The sequence below is a fragment of the Semicossyphus pulcher genome, unplaced genomic scaffold, assembly GCF_022749685.1.
Source record: "Semicossyphus pulcher isolate SPU_LCO1_2020_fin unplaced genomic scaffold, fSemPul1.0.p SCAF_19, whole genome shotgun sequence".
NCBI lineage: Eukaryota > Metazoa > Chordata > Actinopteri > Labriformes > Labridae > Semicossyphus > Semicossyphus pulcher.
In genome coordinates this window covers 8,719,846-8,740,912 of record NW_027211692.1, presented here as the reverse complement: position 1 = coordinate 8,740,912, position 21,067 = coordinate 8,719,846, and the positions used below count along the sequence as shown (strand labels likewise).

The 21,067-nt window shown below is 40.6% G+C and overlaps 2 protein-coding genes across 2 annotated transcripts in view; both read right to left on the bottom strand.

Moving 5' to 3' along the window:
- Positions 1-3,503, bottom strand: part of traf4a (tnf receptor-associated factor 4a) — a 39,747-nt gene extending 36,244 nt beyond the window's left edge. Inside the window, exon 1 of the mRNA XM_069669098.1 lies at positions 3,015-3,503. Coding sequence (XP_069525199.1) covers positions 3,015-3,157 — 143 coding nt within the window. The 5' untranslated portion in view covers positions 3,158-3,503. The remainder of the gene's footprint in view (positions 1-3,014) is intronic.
- Positions 3,504-4,634: 1,131 nt separating this feature from the next.
- nek8 (NIMA-related kinase 8) lies at positions 4,635-19,430 on the bottom strand. The gene is made up of 15 exons (XM_069668749.1): positions 19,384-19,430; positions 18,156-18,361; positions 17,468-17,700; positions 17,222-17,353; positions 16,490-16,698; positions 16,334-16,413; positions 16,053-16,237; positions 15,392-15,539; positions 14,844-14,920; positions 13,162-13,279; positions 12,861-13,011; positions 11,497-11,660; positions 11,089-11,241; positions 8,573-8,731; positions 4,635-6,589 (listed from the first exon to the last, which is right to left on the bottom strand). The coding sequence occupies exons 1-15, from the start codon at positions 19,428-19,430 to the stop codon at positions 6,561-6,563; spliced, it is 2,091 nt and encodes a 696-aa protein (XP_069524850.1). The 3' UTR covers positions 4,635-6,560.
- Positions 19,431-21,067: the final 1,637 nt, after the last annotated feature.

Below are 21,067 nucleotides of genomic sequence, written 5' to 3'. Positions count from 1 at the left end.
ATGCCGATACAAATGTTCTTTACTTATTAACGAAGGGTTTTAACAATCAAATCTACAGCTTTAAATGTAAATAGGCCCTAAATTAAGACTTTTAAGAGTTGAAAGGGTATTTCCACGATCTGGCAACTTCAAACGTATTCCCAAAGCTGATTTTGTGTCTCATCTTCTATCTTCTAAGCCTTAATAAATGATGTATTTTTAATCATTAATAAAACATTAGTTACAGGTTACACCTCTATGTTGGTGCCCTTTAAGAAACTGCTTGTATAAAAGGTGTATACATCTCATAGATCTTCGTGCGGGTCAGACAGCGAGGACTCATTCATATCTGCACTCGCATCTCGATCGAAACAGAAAAACAAGTTACTCATCAAAAACTTTCAGCGTTATGAAACTTTCAGCAGATTTCCGTCAGTCTGTGGGAGTAAGAAGAGGAGCGTAAGCTGGAGGATGAGGACGGAGGCGGAGGCGGGATGATGCAGACAAAGCGTCGGGACAAACTCATTGATCAGCAGCGAGCGAGAGAGCGCTGTTCCTCCCTCGCTCTCTTTGTTCATCCCAGCTTCTGCTCTTTCAACCAGATGCAATTTGCTGCTGTTTAGTAAACCAGAGGAGGCTTCCCGATGACTCAAGGTGCAAACGAGGAGCTCACGACAAACTTGTTTATGTATTCAGAGCACGAAAGCGCATCTCCCTCCTGTCAAACCAGCACACTGTTTCTCTGACAGAAGGAGGTGAAGAAAAGTTGATGTTTTACGCTTGGATTAGATATTCCTCTTTCCTGAAAGCAAGGCCTGTTTTATTTGCTTGTTAGTTTCCCCTCAGGGCGTCTTCTAGTTTCATCAAGTAAAACTGAAGACATTTTATGATCTTCTTCAGCGCTGGTTACAGTGAAATAACAGTCTGTAAGTGAAATAAAACTGCAGACCAGTGAGATTCAGACAATATTACAGTAGAAGTAAAGCACACGCTGAAACCACAGCGATTTTATGGGCTGTAAAACAATTTCAATGCTATATTTATCCGTATCTGAGAGCTTTAAGGCTCTAACTCCCTCTCAGAGAGCTGTGATTTGTTATGTCTTTGTCTTTTTAACACATCACTGAAGCTCTGATTTTCATGCACACAACATGTCAACACTGCTGCTCCTCTGTATCAGGTTTGATGTGATTCAACATCTGTATAAACAACAGCACGGCTGCTCCGTGTGAGAAGAAAGAATCCACACTCAGAGAGTCGTGTTGACCACATCCAGAGGTCTATTTTCCAAACACTTGTACAAAAACTTTGCAGAAAATATACTGATGACAAAGTAAAGAAACTTCAACACAGAGGGCTGCAACTGATTGTTTTCTTGGTAATCAATTAACTTTTTAGTCAGTCAAATCTAAAAGAGACTTTAAATGTCTTGTGTGGTTAAACCAATGGTCCACAATGCAAAGATATTTGGTTGTCAATAATATGAAACAGAAAAATCCGGCAAATCTTTTGACACTGTTGCTTAAAAAATGACCTAATCGATTAGAAAACCATAAAAATAGCGACTGTGATTATTTAGATTTTATCCTTTGATTTATTTGCTGATAATATCTGGTTCCATCTTCTCCAATGTGAGGTTGTGCTGTTGAATATATCTTGCATTACTGAATAAATTGGGTTTTGGACGAGAGCTGCAACGAATAATCGATCCTACCTCTCTGGTTCCAGATTCTGACATGTGAAAACTCTCGTTTCTTACTGGACGTTATCAGTTAACTGAATATCTTTGGGTTGTGGACAAAGCAAGACAATTGAAGACGTCATCTTTGGCTTTGGGAAACACTAACCAACATGTTCGGACATTTTAAAGATCTAATCGATTAATCAAGACAACAATCAGCAGACTTTTTCTTAATGCTGCACTTAAGAAAACAGGAATCACTTCCTCAAATCACACACTGTCAGAACACAGCCAGAACATAAACACCAGAGCTCAATGTTACAACTACAGATCTCTGACTTCCAGATAAACCAGACCTAACGTCCTTCATACTTCAATAACAGCACAGACTGTGTGTGTACATACAGACTGTTAACCTCCAAGACTGAGAAGTTCTTCTGCACGTGTCGAACTGTCATAAACGCCACACTCTGTCTGCTCCTTCTTAAAGAGGTGAACTCAATGACTCAATGCAGAGACGTTCATGATATGCAGGGAAACAAGAGATTAAGATGTCACATGACTCCCTTTAGTCTTTGATAATTAGTGACTGTTTCAGGACACTGCAGTCCACCTTAAGACGAAACAAAGACTTTCTTTCTGAGAGTCCGAACACAGACTTCAGTGTTCAGCAGATAGTAATAGGATGTGATGGAGGTGCTGGAGGGGGGGTGAGGGCAGACTCAACCTCATCATCCCCAACCCTGAGACCCATGCAGACTCAGCCAACCCTCAGGGGCAAAAACACAGACAGGATGGGGAGGTGGAGGCCCTCTGCAGGACACAAACACCACAACATGAAGGATTTTAACACCAAACGAGCTAATTCTAAAAATTTAATTACAATGTAGGACAAAATCTGAAAATATAGAGCAATTTGCATCATTGCACGTCTCATTTTTTGCACTAAAAATGACCTAATTTGTCAGAAAATCTTCTATAAAATACCTGCATGACTGATCCAAACAACAACAAAAGATCCTTAGTCATTGTGTTGACACAGTGGCTCATAATGCATTGAATCCTTATAGAGCAATAACACCTGCAACTACAAGGAGAGGAGTCCAGCCAGGCGTTGTTTACCAGGCCGCATGCACTGTCATGGTCTCTGTGCAGCTGCAGAAAACACTAAATATACCGTAAAAGAACCTGCTTAGGAAAGGTGAGCAGGACACACCTACATGCACATCCTTTATTTACTGTTGCTCGACCGAAACCAGACATGGCTGCACAGTGTAGACGCCAGTATCGCCTGCAGAGATGTGGATTTCTCTTTCTCTGAGCACACAGACACACGCACACATGATGATCGTACCTTAGGAATTCTTGCAGACAGGTGTCACAGAACCGATGCCCACAGGTAGACACTTGGACGGGCTCCCGCATCGCCTTGCTGCAGAGCGGACACTGGAAGCGTCTCTTTGGCTTCTCCAGAAACTTGTAATCAAACCCGGGCATGGCTGCGGCTTCCGTCGTTAAGTCTTTTCAGGTTAAAGGTACAAATGTCCTCAGTGATCTCTCCCCTCCCCCTGAAAACGGGGCTGTTTATTAGCTGCTCTGCCGTTTTAAGCCGATGAGGGGTTCATATCACGTCCCTTCCTTTCCTCCACTAACGACAGATCGGCGAGTCCTCCCCCTGCTTCTCCTCCTGCAGCCCGCAGACGGTTTGCAACAAAGGAGCGACTCTGTCCAGGAAATGCTGCAGAAATGGTCACAGATTCCTCCTCTTCGTCTTCTCTCGTTCTCTGTGTGTGTGTGCAGGTTAACAGCGCAGGGTTACGGAGGCCGTGTGTGGCCCTCTCCTCCTCGGTGGATGCAGTACTGACACACTGAGCACAATGCACAACCCCTCCGTCTGTTTAGGTGCTCCGAGTCCCGCCTCCTCCCTCCACGCAGGAGGAGTCAAGAAGCTGAAACACACACATTCACACCATGTTATCCCTCATTTCATTTACGGATCTTTATGTGTCTTTTTTTATTCTGCTTTATCTTTTAATGATATTCAATGTTTGTTTTATATTCCATAATTAACATTTAATATACATTTCCCTATTTAATCTGATACATTCACATGCTGGTCATGACTTCCGAAATATTAAACATTAAAAGTCCTTATTTTTAAAATCAAGGGTAAGAAACGGTTTGTGAAGGTTAAAATAAAATATACAAAATATCCTGATACAGAAGAAAACATTTCAGTCAGAGGTGACACACGCCCTCTGGTGGTAGAGCATAAACACACACAGACACACAAAATAAAGAAATATTGTATTATTTTCCTTCTATTTCTTGTTAATTGTAGTTAAAATGTTTCCTTGCAACATGATAAAAACATAATCTAACTCACATGTCTCCACTCAAAGTGAAAAACATCCTGGACATAGTGTTGTGACAGTAGAAATAAAAAGCCCCCCACACACACAAACACACACACACAGATCATTTTTCACCTGCTGTGTTGCCACCGGATTACATCATCATTACATCATCACACAGGACAACAATGGTAAACGATCCGTGTTATCAGACAAGGTGTGAGCACAAAAAAATAAGGAGTAATTACTACGATTGTAAAGAAAACGGTGAAATTAATGGTGATTTGCTTTAAAATGCATATTTATGTACAGCATAATAGGAAATGTGATAATAGATATATAATTATACCAGCTAATATAAGCCCTGTGGAAATGACAGATTTATGTGTGATACATGGGGACGGTGGAGGCCTATAAAATATAGGTAATAAGCATTATACTATAGGCTTCATGTTGTTTACTTTGCAACTTGTATATCTTAAAGTTCTCAGACATGATAGGGATGCTTAATGTTTTTCTCCCGACAGTAGAAACATCACGTCCCCTTAGAATTGTAACCTACATTTTAATGTCTTTGGTAAGTTGAATGAAAGCAGGTTACATATCTCAGATACTCAGTCTACAGAGCGTAAGATAAGCATAAAATGAACACTATCTCCTCTTATAACACCAGATTTATTACAGGTTGTTTTATAGGACGCAAGTTTCATGCTTTTCAAAATGTTCATTTCTGACACCTGTTAGTGTCAGCAATGGTTAAACATGACACAATGAAAGCCTAAGAACATGATCGTAAATATAACAATATACAAAACACAATCAAATTAACAAGATTTCATCCTTGGCAGTCATAGCAAGGGGCTAAGTATAAATACTGAAGCACCAAATTGCAGATTGAGCATCAGATGGTGATGAATCCTTCTGTCTCGTTAACCTTTAAGAGGGAAACATTTCACTTTATACTTCACGATATTTATTGCTGCTTCAGTTACAATTCATATTGCACATTTAGATGTGAATTATCAATACATCATATAACAGAGCAAAACATCATGGTGTATTCTTATAGTTTAAGCTGCCCAGAAAACCCTCTAAATGACACATTGATGCATCTATGGTTATAATGCAGTGATATATAATATGAATGAGTGCTGGATTGGCAGAACTTGCAAGTACTTGATACTTATAACAGAGTATTTCTACAATGTTCTATTAGTATTTTTACCACAGTAGAAGTTGTGAGTTCATCTCCCGTAACTTTGGTAGTTTTCTGTCCTCAACAGTTTGAGGTCATCATATGAATACAGTTACACAAAACATAATAATTACATATCATACATGACATCTAATATTAAATATAATACACATTTTAGTGAGTTACAACACTGAATCTTAAAAACAAAACAAAAACAAATGCTGTGTCTGAAATGACTCATTTTTGTGTCGACCATTATCTGTGCTATAAATAGAGCATTCAAAGATTTGTACAATGGAACAAAAATAAAAGCGTCCATGTTTTGTACCATAGGTGTAGATTTAAGGGGAGGGGGGGAACAAAGGATATATTTAGCCCACATGCATTTTTCTACCTCAATAAGAGACTTATATTTTGATTAATCGCTTATATGTCAAACACTTTGACCCCACCCTACCACCAAATGTTGAAAGAAACCTACGCCTTGTGTACACACGCTTTCTCCGAACAATCCCATAATACAATTTGTCACATTTATTAGATGTCAGTCTAGATGATTCATACAAAATACATTCTGATTTACTGCTCCCTTTAAGAGTAAACAACCGAGTGTCTACAATACATGAAGGGAGCCGCCAAAGAGCAAACGAGCGAGTGATTTCAGACACAAACACGCTCATTAAGTCTTAAAAACATTGTTCAGTCGAGCTCTAAACAACACATCTTTATGAGGTTTGAACTCTGCTGCAGAGTTACAAATGTATTTGAGGTCTAATCCAATAAAGCACAATGTGACCACTGACGATGTGATCAAGATTAACATGTTTGCTTCACTTGACTGATGACTTGCTAAACTCTCAAGTGGCCTTCATTGTTTTTCCTCTCTGTGCTTTGTATCTTCTCATTCATCAGCGGCTTAGCGGAGCTCAAACCAGTTTGACTTTTTCTGGCCTTTATCATGCTAAGCCTGCACGAGAGAGAGGACAAAGGCTCCCAACATGAAAGCTGCCTAATGATGACTTCCTGCAATCCAGCCTCAGTAACAACAGTCCTTTAACTCACCTGTTGTGAGATACACCTGCTGCAACAAGCAGGTTTTGGCCTTTTCTGTGCTTTGCGTGATATCAAACCACTGAATGAAACAAACCTTCATGTCTGGAGGAGAGAAAAACACTCGCTAAAGAGGAAGAGTGGGTGAAAATGTGAGGCCGCAGCTGCAGTGTGAAAGGGAATCTTTGATCTGCGGCACAGACGGGCTTCTGGCAGGAGACATTCAGAGGAAGCTGTCTTTTTCTCACGCCACCGCCGGACTTCATGACGAACGCTGAGAGGGTTTGTTTTCAGGGCTGAATCATCTCGGGACAGGCTCCTCAAGCAAGGCTGAAACGAGAGATTAAAACCTCAGTAGAGCTGAAATACTATTTTGATAACTGATACCAAAAATCTGCAGGTTTAATCTTTTCAAATGCTGCATTTCTTCATCATATATGAGCGTTCACCAAATATCTTCTGCTTGTGGACTAATGGTCGAATAAAACAAGAAATTTAAAGATTCTATTTGGGGCTTTTTACTTTTTACAGACATTTGTTAAACTGAATATAATCAGTATATTAATCTCCACACGTGTCGTGTCACTCCACATGACTTCTCTTTTCGTAACCGATAAATCAATTTGCCAATAATGAGGCCAATATCAGCTGATGATGAATAGATATCAATTCAAGCATGTAATCTTCTGCCATCAATATGAAACCCTGTTTCTGCCTGTGCAGTAACACCTGAATCTTTCTAGAGATAAAACACAGTGAACGTGTAGGAGGAAGGCCTCACAGGTAAACTGGTGTTAAAGAGCTTTGCCTCAAACACCTGACTGTGATGTTGTTGGTTCATAAGCTTCAGAGGAGGACTAAAACAGAAGCTCTTAAAGGGGCCACATCTTTTAATTGGATATCTTCATACTCTGCATGGGTTTCACATATTTGGGTGTATATTGTTCAAAGTGAAAACTGCATAATTCCAGAATGACACGTTTAAAAAGGTCGCCTCTGAAATGGGCCACTCAGAACAGCTGCAGGTTTCTACGTAGAACATTGCTTTCACTGAAATCGACAAATCGTCATTCACCGTCATTTACCTCAGGCTGCCTTCTTGCACTAGCTTGTAGTCGAGTCGTTGTCAAGACTTCAATTTACCATTCTGATACCTCCTGGTGATTCTGGCTCGTACAAATAAGGCAGAATAACTGATCCTAGAACAGCCATGTTTTCTTCAACTTTGGAGTGACAGTGCAGTGCGTCCGCTCCCCCACGTGAGGGAGGTGCTACGCGGTCACTCCAAATACTGTCAGCCAACCGTGTCTAAGCTCTGACCTTTGAATGGCGAAACAGCTTGTTCGTTTCAGGAGGAAGAAGAGGTGCCGAAAAATAATGAAATTAAAATATGTATACAATTTTTAAAACAAAACAAACTTTACCAACGTGATTCAGAAACACATTAGCATAATAGAAAATTGATTGCATAGCTAAAATATGTCCCCTTTAAGAGTTAGTTGGTTCTTTCCTTCCCTGTCCATTAATGGCACTGTATACATTTAATCCTGTAATAAAGTCATGATGTTTGTGGGTTTAAAGTTATATACGATATATTAAAGAGATATTTACTGTTTTCTGATCCTGTAATTGTGATAATAAGTTTATAAACTGTACAGGAAAACAAATACCAACACTGCCATCTGGACTGTTCTTTAAAGGTGTAGTAATATGCTTATCAGCTGTTGGTCTTGTCTCATCATTATCACAGAACTGGTTATTACATAGACCCTGTTAACGACCTCTGTGAGTTCACGTCCTTGTCTTATGGTTCAGGTCCAACACACAGCAGCCCTGAGGCTTGTAGCGAGGATTACCAACATTTCTGTTATTTATTAAACTGTGATGCAGTTTAATCTTCTCTAAATCTGCAGCTATTTTCAATTTGGAGTGAAGAGGGACGCTGTAATCCCACCTTCACTGTTCTTCAATTTTCACCAGAGTATAGGGTCATTGTTGGCTGAAAGAGGTACACATAGCGGTTTCGCCTTCCTCTCAGCAAAAGGTCTTTGTCGTAAGTTCAGAGTAAAATCAACAGACACGACGCAAAGATGGATTCAATTATTAACTTTGGCCTGCAGATAAGTTTAAGCTCAAAGGAAAGCGTTTTCTTCTTTCTTCTTTTTCTAATTGAAATAAGGTGCCTGTAAAGTTGTGCCTGTCTTTGATCTGGGGATTCATCAGTCCTTTCTCAGTCACATTTCACCACCTCACAGCATCTCACAGTGTTTGTTAAGTGTTTGTTAACTAAGCGATAACAAGCAAAAATATTACGTTTCACTGCCAGCAGAGTGTTGCCATGACAACAAGCCACCGATGTCGCCGTGAACGGGTGACTCTCGTCGAGCTGCACCGCCTTCGGTATCCCAGAGTCCTCCTCTTTTCTTCCGAGGCGGCCGCGGGCCCCCTTTCCCCAGGTGTACACGTCGCCGTCTGTGGAGAGAAGCGGGAGAAGAAGTCGGTCACGGTTTCTCCAAATCCAAAGCTCAAAACCTCGGGATGCATTAATCCACACAAATCTTTCCCTGACAGCTCCGTCTCTCCTGCAGTGGCAGAATAATGGCTCAATCTGAAGGAAGTCAAAGCTGAACAAAGACTTCATTCAACAAAGGAAACCTACAGGCATGACTGGCACTGCTGGCTTTCTCCCCAGGGAGCCAATCGCTCGCACAGTGTGACATTTTACCATTTTACCCTCTGCTTTAAGAACAAAACACAAACCTACCAGGTTCAACACTTTCATTTTTAAAAATGGCTGACAGGCTGGCAAGAAGGCATCTCCTTTTATTGCAGAAACTAACTTAAAATATGGTTGCAATTTTTAAAAGCTTTAACCAAACATTTCTTTGATGTTTGTATTAATCTGATGCTTTACAGAATTTAAATCAAAGTTGTTGTACACATGTCCGACGTAAGTTCCTGGTTTACAAAATACCAGGAGCTATCTGCTGTCATGTTCTTAGCAACTCACAGGTTGCCTTAGTATCCATCATCCATCTATACGTCTAATCCTGTTCCGGGTCTGCTGGGACAGGCTTCAGCCCCCCCTGCGACCCTAAACAGGATAAGTGGTATAGATCAGTGGTTCTCAGCTTATGGTCTAGCCTCAGGACCCACCACCACCTCTTTAATGGCAAATCGCGACCCAAATTTCTGGAATTTCAACCACTTATTTAATAAAAAATGAGGCGGAATGAAACATCACAGTATGTCAACATCACAAAACACAACAGTATAATAGTCAGCCAAATTTACCAGGAGGTAGCAGTGCATCAAAGGAAAATATTCCCTCTACAATGTATTCCGTTAGCAGCCTTTTTTCAACAGAAATAAACTAAAAAGAGCAACATAACTGCAGCTACATTAGGGCTGATCAAGTTTCAAGAATGTAACTGTAGCTGGGATTACCGAATAAGTGTATACATGGAGTGTGAATAAATTACACTACTACTGCACACACGTCATAGGAGACCCAAAACAATCCTTCAAAACAAAAGCATAGCATTTACTTTTTGCCACAACTTTCTTTTCTTCAAGCACACCTCCGTGACCCACAGAAAACAGCTCCTCGACCCACTTTTGGGTCCCGACCCACCAGTTGAGAATTATGATATATATAGATAATGGTTGCTTATTCATCTAGATTCAAATTCTTAAATCTGATCCTAAACACTAATGCAACAATTCTTTTAAAACATTTGGTTGCATTTTTACAACTTTTTGCTGTTATTATGTTACAAAGTGGTTTCCTGTGAAGACCCCAGGCCAAAGGTTTTGAGCGTTAAGCCTGTCTGTGCTTATTTGTTTCCAAAACCACACAAGATGTTAAAACTAGCGACATGTTTTCGACTCTACATTTATTCATTAATTCAAGTTTGACATGAAAATAGACTTTAAACCTCTTCAAGCATCAAAATGCATCACAGAGAACATTTAATCTGATTTGTTTTCAGCTGCACTGCTGAATTAAGTTAAGTTACACTGCTGTTCTGAGGTCACGTAGCTGCTCGCAGGGAATGTTTGAAATTTAGTGACTCTCATTAAAATGCATCGCCCTCAGTGTCCCAGAATCGTCCTGTTATTTTTCCAAAGCAGCTAAACCACAGAAATGTGAGAAATGTTGTCTCAACTCAGAGCTGAGATGATCCCTGCTGTGTATTCGTGTGCAACTCCTCCTTGTACAAAACTGTAGACAACTTTAAAGTGAGGGAGAAAAGTGAAAGAGAAATGCTTTCTTTATCCCTTGAGCAACCGTTTTAATGCAAAAGCATGACACTTGCATGATCCGTTTCCTGTGTGAAACAGCATTACGATGCAGTGACAAGAAAACTCACCACCTTTCAAGGCTCTGCACACCTATTCTATATCCACACAGATGATACATCCCGCAATCTGGCTGATTAGACCTCTTTAAATCTCCAGGCTCTTCAAGGCACAGCTAGATTTAGAGAGATGGTTAGATTCTCTTATTCAGGAAGTATTCTTTTTAAATATCATATCTTTTCTTAGACTGCAAGGTCAACTAATAATATCAACAGAGAAGAAACAGCTGATGTCAGGATAGAAGCAGAGGTTAATATAATTAAATGTGTACACTGCTTTATAAAGCCCACTTGCGAGCTCCCTCTAAATAATTAATGTTTACATTTCTTACATTACTTGATTTTGGTCTGACTGCAGCTGTGTGTGTATGTGTGTGTGCAGTCTGTACTTGATGACCTCTCCCTGACTCCTGTAAGCTTTGTTGCACATGTTAGAGTGAGAGAACAATCACACAGAGTTAAACTCACCAGATCCAATAGCTAACGTGAAAGCGTCTCCGCAGGCAGCCATGGTGATGCCCTGCAGCCCGGGCACCTGGTAGGGCACACGGCTGCTGCGACGGGAGCTACACCCCATCTGGCCGTGCTGGTTACTGCCGAAGGTGAAACACTGACCCCTTTCTGGACGAGGAAGTCAAATCATATCAGTGAAAACATTTAATGCCAGAGGTTTAACTAATGTTTGTGTTTCACTGAAGACATCCATCATGTTGGAACACATTGTCCAGGCTTTCCCTTCATGTTACTGAAGAAGCTACAAAACTAGTTTGCCTAGTGCGTCATGACACAGTGACCTTCTCTTATTTCACACCATCATGGACGCAGTCACTCAGAGATATATAAGTCTGCTACAAAGATGTTTTGGGAACATTTTACCTGTAACAGCAACAGAATGCGCTGTCCCGATGTCAATGTAAACAATCTTCTCGCTGTTGAGAGGAGCTGATTGGACAGGACAGTAAGAGAGGACTTCTTCCACCTGATTTGAGGGGTTTGGTTCCTCTCCAGACGTTATCTTATCCAACCCCAGCTTATTGAACCTGACAACAACAACATGAAGTATCAAAGTAATTATGACAGAGCTGCAGAACAACATTTATTATATAATTCCAATCACTTCTTCCTTGTACACTGATGTTTGTCACAACTCTGTTTCCTTGTCTGCTGTAGGTGAACAATGCTGCTTTGACTCTGACCTGTAATGAACACTGTTGTGTTACAGCTCTACATCCGGCCCAAAGCCTCTCTGAGAGACAGACAGGGATTAAGAATGAGAAAAAAAAGTGTTTGTCATCTTAGGAGAATGCTGTCTCACAGGTTGTGCAGCATAGCATTTAACCAGAACTAAGAAACGTGACCACATCAAGCATGTCTTTATATATGTTAACAGAGAATAGAAAACATTTAAAGATTGTACTGTTTATTTTAAAGGCTGGTCTTGACCTTTCTCCCTGCTTTACCAATGACCTGCTAGTACTGCACACACTGGTACGTACTTTAAGAGGCTCAGACAGTTTCCTTAAAATCTTTTATTACTTTATCTATCACTTGTATTACTTAAAGATATTATCTTGAAGATTTTCATGTAAATAAATGTCTGTTAAGTCACTATCTATCGCTGAAAGAGGTAACACAATGGTGATTGAGCCTATGGCCCACTGATGAAAGCCTTTGCATTTGCAGTATTACAGACTGGGTGTCTGTGGCGACTTTCGCGGAAAAAATCAAGTTAGGCGCCCAGTTAGTGACGTGTTTTCCATCAGCCAGCAGTGGTTGGTCTGCCAGAGAGGGTAGGCGGAGCTAAGCGGCTGCTTTTCCGGTCTCTGCAAGCGCTGCGTGTAAACAGTAATCTACTATGGCTGAACAAACAAAGAAAAGATCGATGACTACAGATACAACTTCAAAAATAAGTGAAAATCCAAAGACAAAGAAACAAACTCGACGCTCAGATGAAGGCAAACTGTCTAAAAAGGAAAGCGACCGTCAGCAAGGAAAATCAAGAGTTACAACCGGAATCAACTGTGGACATTTCCTGTCTCTCTACAGCTGTCCTATCCAATAAAGGCAAAAGCCAAAAATATAATATAAGAGATCACTCTAAAGAAGTATCCTTCATAAAGATGAAACTCTTGCCTCATTAAACATGAGATGAGATGTTTTACAGCTGGTTATTAGCTCGTGTTTACTTTAACCTAAGACTAATGTCCTTAGGTTAAAGGTGGAGAATACAGAACAATTACCTGTTGCTACCACATGCCAGAATGCTGTGCTGGGTGCTGATAATCATGGAGCAGTCAACTCCACACACCACCCTCTGGGCCTCAAATTCCACAGGTAAACACACCTGCTGAGGAGAGTTGTGGGTGTCTTGTGTGCCGAGCCCGAGGCGGCCTTCCAGACAGAAACCGGAAACAGAAGCAAGGACAATGTGTGCAATCATGTGTGCTGAGATGCTGCGGTCATAAATCAGTCACATGCAAACAAAACACCAAAAGATGACTACTGAGATAGATTGAGAAACGACCGCTTCAGTGACGATACCATTGTCTCCTCTTCCCCAGGCAAATACTTCTCTTTCATTGGTCACAGCGAGGACGTGGGAAGCACCGCATGACACCTGAACCAGCTCGTAGCCGAGGAGAGCCTCAACTATCTTGGGCTGAGTAGAAAAGAAGACGTGTCACCATCATTATCAATATTAAAGAGGTATAAAATGTACCTGCAACATGGTTAGATTCAAGGCATGGACCTTTGTTACATGTCATCCTAATCGTTCTCTCTCTCTATGCACTTTATCTTCCTCTATACAACGGTCAAATAAAGATTGAAAAGCCAAAAATTATAGTGACTACAAGTTTTGTTATCAATTATTGAAAAGTATATTATTGCAGTGATTCAGGGCTTTTTCTCACAAGGTATAGTTTGAACAAAAATGCACCTCATAACACTCGAGACAAAGAAAGGGAACTGTGGGATATTCACAGTATCTTCTTCCTAAGCACAGACAGTATGAAGCAAAAGTCTCCAGTAAGTAACAACAACTAATTTGGAAGATAAATAGATGCATTAATACACATTATATTGGATTAATTAAGATAATCATGTTACATGTTGAATGAGAAGCAGATGGTGGTGTGACTAATCTGAGGGCTCATGCTTTATTTGCTCTGGTAGTTGTGTCTGGTTCCCTTCAGGTCGGGCCAATCACAACTGTTTATCTTGCATGGGGTGGATTTAAAGATATGATCTCGAAGATTTTCATTTAAATACATTTCTGTTAAGTCACTATCTATCGCTGAAAGAGGTAACACAATGTGGATTGAGCCTATGGCCCACTGATGAAAGCCTTTGCATTTGCAGTATTACAGACTGGGTGTCTGTGGCGACTTTCGCGGAAAAAATCACAAGTGGCGCCCAATTAGTGACGCGTTTTTCATCAGCCAGCAGTGGTTGGTCTGCCAGAGAGGGTAGGCGGAGCTAAGCGGCTGCTTTTCCGGTCTCTGCAAGTGTTGCGAGTAAACAGTAATCTACTATGGCTGAACTAACAAAGAAAATATCGATGACTACAGATACAACTTCAAAAATAAGTGAAAATCCAAAGAAAAAGAAACAAATTCGACGCTCAGATGAAGGCAAACAGTCTAAAAAGGAAAGCGACCGTCAGCGAGGAAAATCAAGAGTTACAATTGGAGCAGAACATAGATGCCTGGTTGCCTGGCAAGTGCCTTTTATCGCCATAGGTTGCCGACAAATTGAACAGAACTGAGAAGTTCGAGATTATAACTTTAAGCTCCATTAAGGCATTTTCAGAAACAACCAAGATGGCTGCTGCTAATTTTCCACTATTGCATCAGTATCAAACAAACTGGATAGTAGTATGCTACATGCTAATTATACATAAGTGTTGACAGGTTAGGTTTCACTATTTAGTAATCTGCTAATATGTGCTTACATAGAGTAAAAATCCTACAAATATAAACTCAGTTGCCAGTTTAACAGGAACGCGCATTCACGACTAATGCAGTACAACACAGCTGATCTGCTATTAATCCAAACTTCATGTTCAGTTTTAGTTGAAACTGTTCCAAACAGGTTTAACTGTCTGATCATGAACTGTTTTACACTACCGAGATGTTTCTCTCATTTTTAACCTTATTCAGATAAAATGCAGTAAAAAAAACGTTTAAACACCAGCAGGACTCTTGTACACAGCGGACATGTACCTGTGTGACATCATTGAAGTTGCCGTGCCCCAGACAGCCATTGCTCCCACTTCCAAATGTCATGATGATGCCCCTGTCTGCAAAGTGAACATAAAAGGAAGAGATTAAAAGCCATTACTTGATGAGTGTTGGTGTTTTCTTATATGGATCAACAAAATGCTTGTAATCCATATTTAGGAGGCGCGACAGAGAAAAGTGATGAAAGAGGGATAATTGGGCTGAGAGGAAGTGTCTTTAATCCTGCGTTATCTGACAACAGCCTCTGCAGCACACCGACTAACACAGCAGCACAGTTTGAATTACTTCCAAACTGCTGGGCGAGCATGCAGAGGTTTATTTTACATCCACTCTATCTGATCAAGTCTGGAAAAAGAGCTGACCGTATCCACACTTTCATCTGTACATTCAAATGCTGTCGCAGTGTTTCACAGCCATCTATGCGAGTGTGTGAGGGCATATAAACATTGATTTCCGTTAGCACAGCGCCCTACGAGGCTGACTGGGCATGGATCTCTGATTGGTTACACAAAGCAGAACAGCAAACCAACCTGTCATGCAAGTGGTGAAGAGATCGCCACAGGCCACAGACTTGATGGTGACTCCAGACTGACCCTCCAGGAAACGTGAAATGAACTGAGGCTGCATCTGCTCCACCACACCGGGCAGACTGGCCTCACCAGAACCCACTGATGGAGCCTGTGAGGATAAATGATTATTAGTCTGTGTTGAAGCAAAGAGGTAATCCTCAGTGGGGGCAACAGAGAGAGAATGTAACTATTTCCTTGCTAATGTAAGTAATTAAAGAAGTTAAAGGACAAATCCGCCCTCAGAGACGCCCTTAAGAACCCATCAATCTGTGAGAGTCAGTGCTTTTAAGCAGTTATTTTCTTGTTAACTGCACATATTCTCCAGCCAGCCTTGTTTAACCCTACATTTAAACTCTACACTCTGGAGTTTCCTTGTTTTAGGAAAAGGAAATACAACCCAAAACATGTTGCTTTCAGCTGAATGGAGGCATCTGTTTGGCCTGTGGGTGACTGATGGTGAAGATTCACGTACCTCTCAATACTTGTCTCCTCTCATGAGTGCATTTAGATCACAGCTGTCAAAGTCACAGGGCGTATTTTCCTCTAAAATGCATTACTAAAAAACAACTTTGTTTGTGTTTTAATATATTTAAAATAAACATTCGGGTTTCAGTTTCACTACCTCCCATGTAATGAGACGGCCAGACTTGGTCACGCCCATCCTCTGAGTGCGGCCCAGAGACACTTGAAGCACCTCGGTGTTCAGCATCGGCAAGCGGAGAGGCGCTGAGATTCCACTTCCCCACGTATACACCGAGGACAGCGGGAGGGAGTGCACCTTCCCTGATCCCAAACCAACTGATCCATCTGTTTCAGCCCAAAACATAACAGTAAAAATAACATACACACATAAATAACATACAGCTATTTGTTGTTGTCAAATAATGGAGTTATGTGCCTTACCTCTGGACCTGCCGCCAGGAACTCTCCCTCCTGGTCGACCTTGAGGACCAGTCTGCACAGTAGACAGTGGTTTCTCAATCCTGGAAAAAGACACATTTTTTATAATTCATAAAACTCACACGTGTGTCTTTCTATACACAGTCATGCATTAGCTACCTGCGCATTTTGACATTGCCTATATCCGTGTACAGGTTAAGCAAAGGTCGGATGCATATGGGAAGAGCCATTATTTCGTTGAGCTGAGGCCGTTTGGATGGATCCAGATTGAGCATGTGGAGGATGAGCTGTCGCAGTTCAGGGCTGTAACGGTCTGAGATTGGAGCAAACGTTCCACTCATGATCTTCAGAACGAGGGCAGGTAGATTCTAGAGAGCACAAGTAAAGATAAATCATATAATGCGTAGTAAAAATCTAAAAATTACCCTTTGTTCACTGCCAAAGGAATGAGTTTTTCACACATTTGCTAGTGTGAAATAAAAAAGTGTTTACAATTTGGTGAATAATTTGTCTGTGTTAAAAATCAAAAGCCGAAGCAATCTGCTTTCTGCCGTCTTCATACACCAACCAACACCAACTGTCGGGTCAGTGTGCACCTCGTGCGGAACATCAGTACGCACGACTTTCATCAATGTGAAATAAAGCAAAAACTTAAATAAGAAAAAGAAGGCAACAGAAGTCTGTCCTGTCAGCTAGTGTCTGGCCAGTGTGGAGCTGGCAGTTGGTTTTCGGAACATTCTAAAGACTGCAACCAGCAACTGCCAACTTTAGAGGTGTCGAGGTGAGTTGGGCATCGTCTGGGCAGTGTGCAGCCACCTTAACACAAACTACTTATTTTAATCACTAAATGCAAGCAAGCAAGGGAAATTTGTAGCAAAAATCTTTATGTACAGCAGCCTCGAAGGCCCTCTTCAGGCTGGCCAGCTCATACAGCACACAGCCCAAAGCCCAGATGTCACTCTTCTGGTTGTACGGCTTTCCCTCACACAGCTCTGGGGAGATGTAGCATGGAGTCCCGACCACCTGCAGAGTGTAAAATAAGAAGGTGCAGTCATTTGCACATATTAGGATTCAACATGTCAGGAAATGTATGTCACTGAAGTAATTACAGCTCAGACAGAAGATAAATCAACTCACCGTGTAGGCTTTGCTCTTGCTGACAAGGATTTTGGAGATGCCAAAATCACCAATCTTCACAATCATCTGGTGCTTGTCGAGAAGAATGTTCTGCGTCTTAAGGTCTCTGTGCAAGATAAGTTTGTTGTGGACGTGATACAGCGCAAGCAAGATCTGTACAAAGAAGTGAAGGATGGTGTCCTCGTCCAGCAGAGAGTTACAGCGCTTCTGTATGTAGTCAGCCAAGGTTCCACCTGTGTGCAGAAAACAAAGATAATAGAATAAACCATACAGATGATACCGACAATGGAGTTTACAGGCTTCAAGAAGAACACAGCAAGAGCTTGTGTTACAGCAGTGAAATATTGAGAGTGGTGGACTCCAAGTTTGAAAAAGATGCTACAAAACTGCCAACTTGGATGCCTCTTTTAAAAAAAAAGAGTTCAATTATCTAATTTAAGTTAGCAATTCCTTTTTGAGGACAGAAATGTAACTAAAACGAAAACCTACACCCAGAAACAGAAAAGTTACCCGATTCATTTGCCCCCTTCATAACATCACCTAGCAGACTGATATCAGACGTTATTCCTGGGCTTGACATGAGAACCAGAAAAGGTATGGAGCCCTACAGCGCTAAAGCCTGGGAAAAGTGAACCATTAGACAATGAACAAAAGGGGGTCATGTAATAAGATATTACAGTGGGCTTACCTGGAGCATACTCCATAGCAATCATGAGAGCCTTGTCTTCCAGAAAGTTCTCATAGTACTCGATGATATTTGGATGGTTGAGCAGTTTCAGGACCTGACACTCGTTCTGAGCTGCCAGGCGTTCGTCTCGTGACATCTGCTCCACTGGGATCTCTTTCAGGATGACAAAGGCCCCATCGCTGCGCCTGCGGCACAGGTGGACAATCCTGACAGGAGTGAAAAAAGAAAGAAAAATCTGAATAAATATATATATATTGCTATAACAATATACCACAACAATTCTTGGTGGTTTACATTTGTTGTTCCGGTGTCACTGAGCATTAAAAGTAGTTTAGTAGCATTCTGTAATATTTGAGGAATATGACTGGGAATCACTGGTGTAACAGTACTTAATTCCTTATGTAGGAGCATTTGCATTCATTGTTGTATGACTTTAAAGAACTACTGTGCTTTATTTCAATGTTGCACATAACAAATCCAGAAACTGTAGGTTTTAAAGGAAAAATAATGCAAACATGGTGCATTCATTTGCTTATTTTGTGTTGATGTGTTTCCCTCCTTGACTATGCTTTTTAAAAAACAATCACTCCACATTTAGAGCAGATACAATTAATCAAAATGTAACTCTGCAATCTAGTAGTGTTTTGGTACAACTTTTATTGCAACTTTTAATCTCTACTTAATATTTACTGCTCAAATGGTTTTGTTTTTGTTAAAGCAAAGAAGTTTAATACAGAAAAATCCAGTTGATGTCTAATTTTTCAGACATCTTCCGTTAACTTGCTGTTGAACCAATAACTTTGCCCCACAAATGTGAACTAGTAATTAAAGGTGACATTAATGCAATAGCTCAGATGACTATATTAACTATCTTAAAAAGTTAACGTTACCTATACGTAGCCTAGCTAAAATAGCCAAAATCGAAGCAAACTGTATAGCTGACAAAACCTACAGTTGGTTTAGAAATACGCACTGTGTCTTCAGCATAAGGATGTGACACAGCTAGCCTTTATATGTTTACTTTTTAGAAACTACGTTGAAAACTTTTGTAGACATGTCTGCCTTTGAGGGCTCTCCTTGGACACTTCCCGTTACATTTTGGGGAAAAAAACTAACGTCTCACTGGTTTCAAACTTTCTCAATTTTCACAATGACAGCGCCTTATTTTTCAAGTCTATACATAAGTGTAACACAAAACAGCCACGACGTGTAGCTGAATCAAGTTTACCCGAAAGCTCCTCTTCCGACAACTTTGATTTTCTCATACTTCTCCATCGCTGCTGCTCCCAAACGTTTCCGCCGTCTCCAAGCAACCCGTCGCCAGCCCTACAGGAAGTGAGGAGGGACAAAAAGGTCGCTAGAAAAGGAAAAAATCCTTACGCCAACGGAAGTTACAATAATCACTACAGTTAAAATGTTTAACTAGCTTAATATTTTCGGTCAAGGAGGAAGAGGTGTAGAGACAGAGGAGGTAGAGACTGTCAAAATGTATCATGCTTATAAAGAACATTATTATTTCTTCCTGTCTCCATCTTTCCCCCCTCTGTTTGTAATGTCTCTCATTTATAGCCGTAATCTGTTTAGGTTACTTGATATATCCTTGCTTCTTTTTCTTCAGCTTTACTGCCATTTCCACTTTTTTAGCTAACAAATCTAGTTTAAAGCCAAACACCACCCATATCATCTCTTGCAAACCAAACTTCTTTTTACACTACATTTTTTGTGTTTGTATTTGTGCTGAAAAAGACAGCATAGTGTTGTCTCTCAGGAAACAAATTAACTGAAGTGAAAATATAAATGGAGACAGTCAGACAGATGTGATTACTGCAGCGTCTTGAACATGAACTCCAGATATTGTAGTCTTACATCCAGACGCCTGGTGATTATACAGCGCCTTCCCCTTGTCTGAGATAAGCAGGAAGGAGGCTGCATATGAGCACTGTTTCCTCTCTCTGCCATGATAGGGATAATAAATGCCTTGTGCTGTGACAAAGCCTGCTCTGTGTTGTGCTGAAGTACATACCTCCACTATTATCACCAATCTGAAATAATAATATGTCGCCACAAACAGTGATCTTCCCGTAATTCAACCCTTTCTCTACAATTTGCATTTCTTTTAATGACGTTTGGTGGAGGGAAGATGGGTTGGTAGGTGGTATCACAAACAATAGTTTGCTCTTTCTCAGGGATATTATATCTTAACAAAGGAGCACCTTAAGGAGTTTTGCAGTGTATATGCTGCTCCTCAGACCAGCTTAGTGACATATTTGGCCCGTCTTCTGTCAGCACAAGATCTGTCAGAGATGTTATAGTCAGAGTGCAGGAATGCACGGTGATCAGACAGTGAAACTGATGCTTAACCCCAGGTATGAACCTGTGCCTGAGGAGACATTAATCTTTGGAGATGTCTCAAGATATGACAGGAAGTAATGGGTGAGGTTGTTTCATCACAGCCATGCTTTCAACTCTTTCTCTCATACTGAACAGAGCCAAGACATTACCACATTTGACGGATGGAAGAGCACAGGTGTAAAAAATAAAATTAATGACGGCTGATTATTTATTGTCATGAGTAACACCTGTTCTTTTACCACTGTTCTTTTACTACTATGATGAATCATATGTCTGTTGTGAAAAAGGCCTCCTGCCAGGTCTCAGGTGTTTATGTCTCAACAAGCACTGAAACAACATAAAGCATTATTATCTCAGATAAATAAATAATTATTACATTATTAAACTCATTCTCATGCGCATATGAACATATAATGTTTATATCTTATCACTTATTTTTTTCTTTCAATGTAAAGTTTTAATGTTAACTGGATTTTTGTTGTTGTTTTCTTGTTGCTTTGGTGCTATAGACTTAGTTAACAAATATCAATGTTAGATAACTGTATAGATAGCTGGCTGGT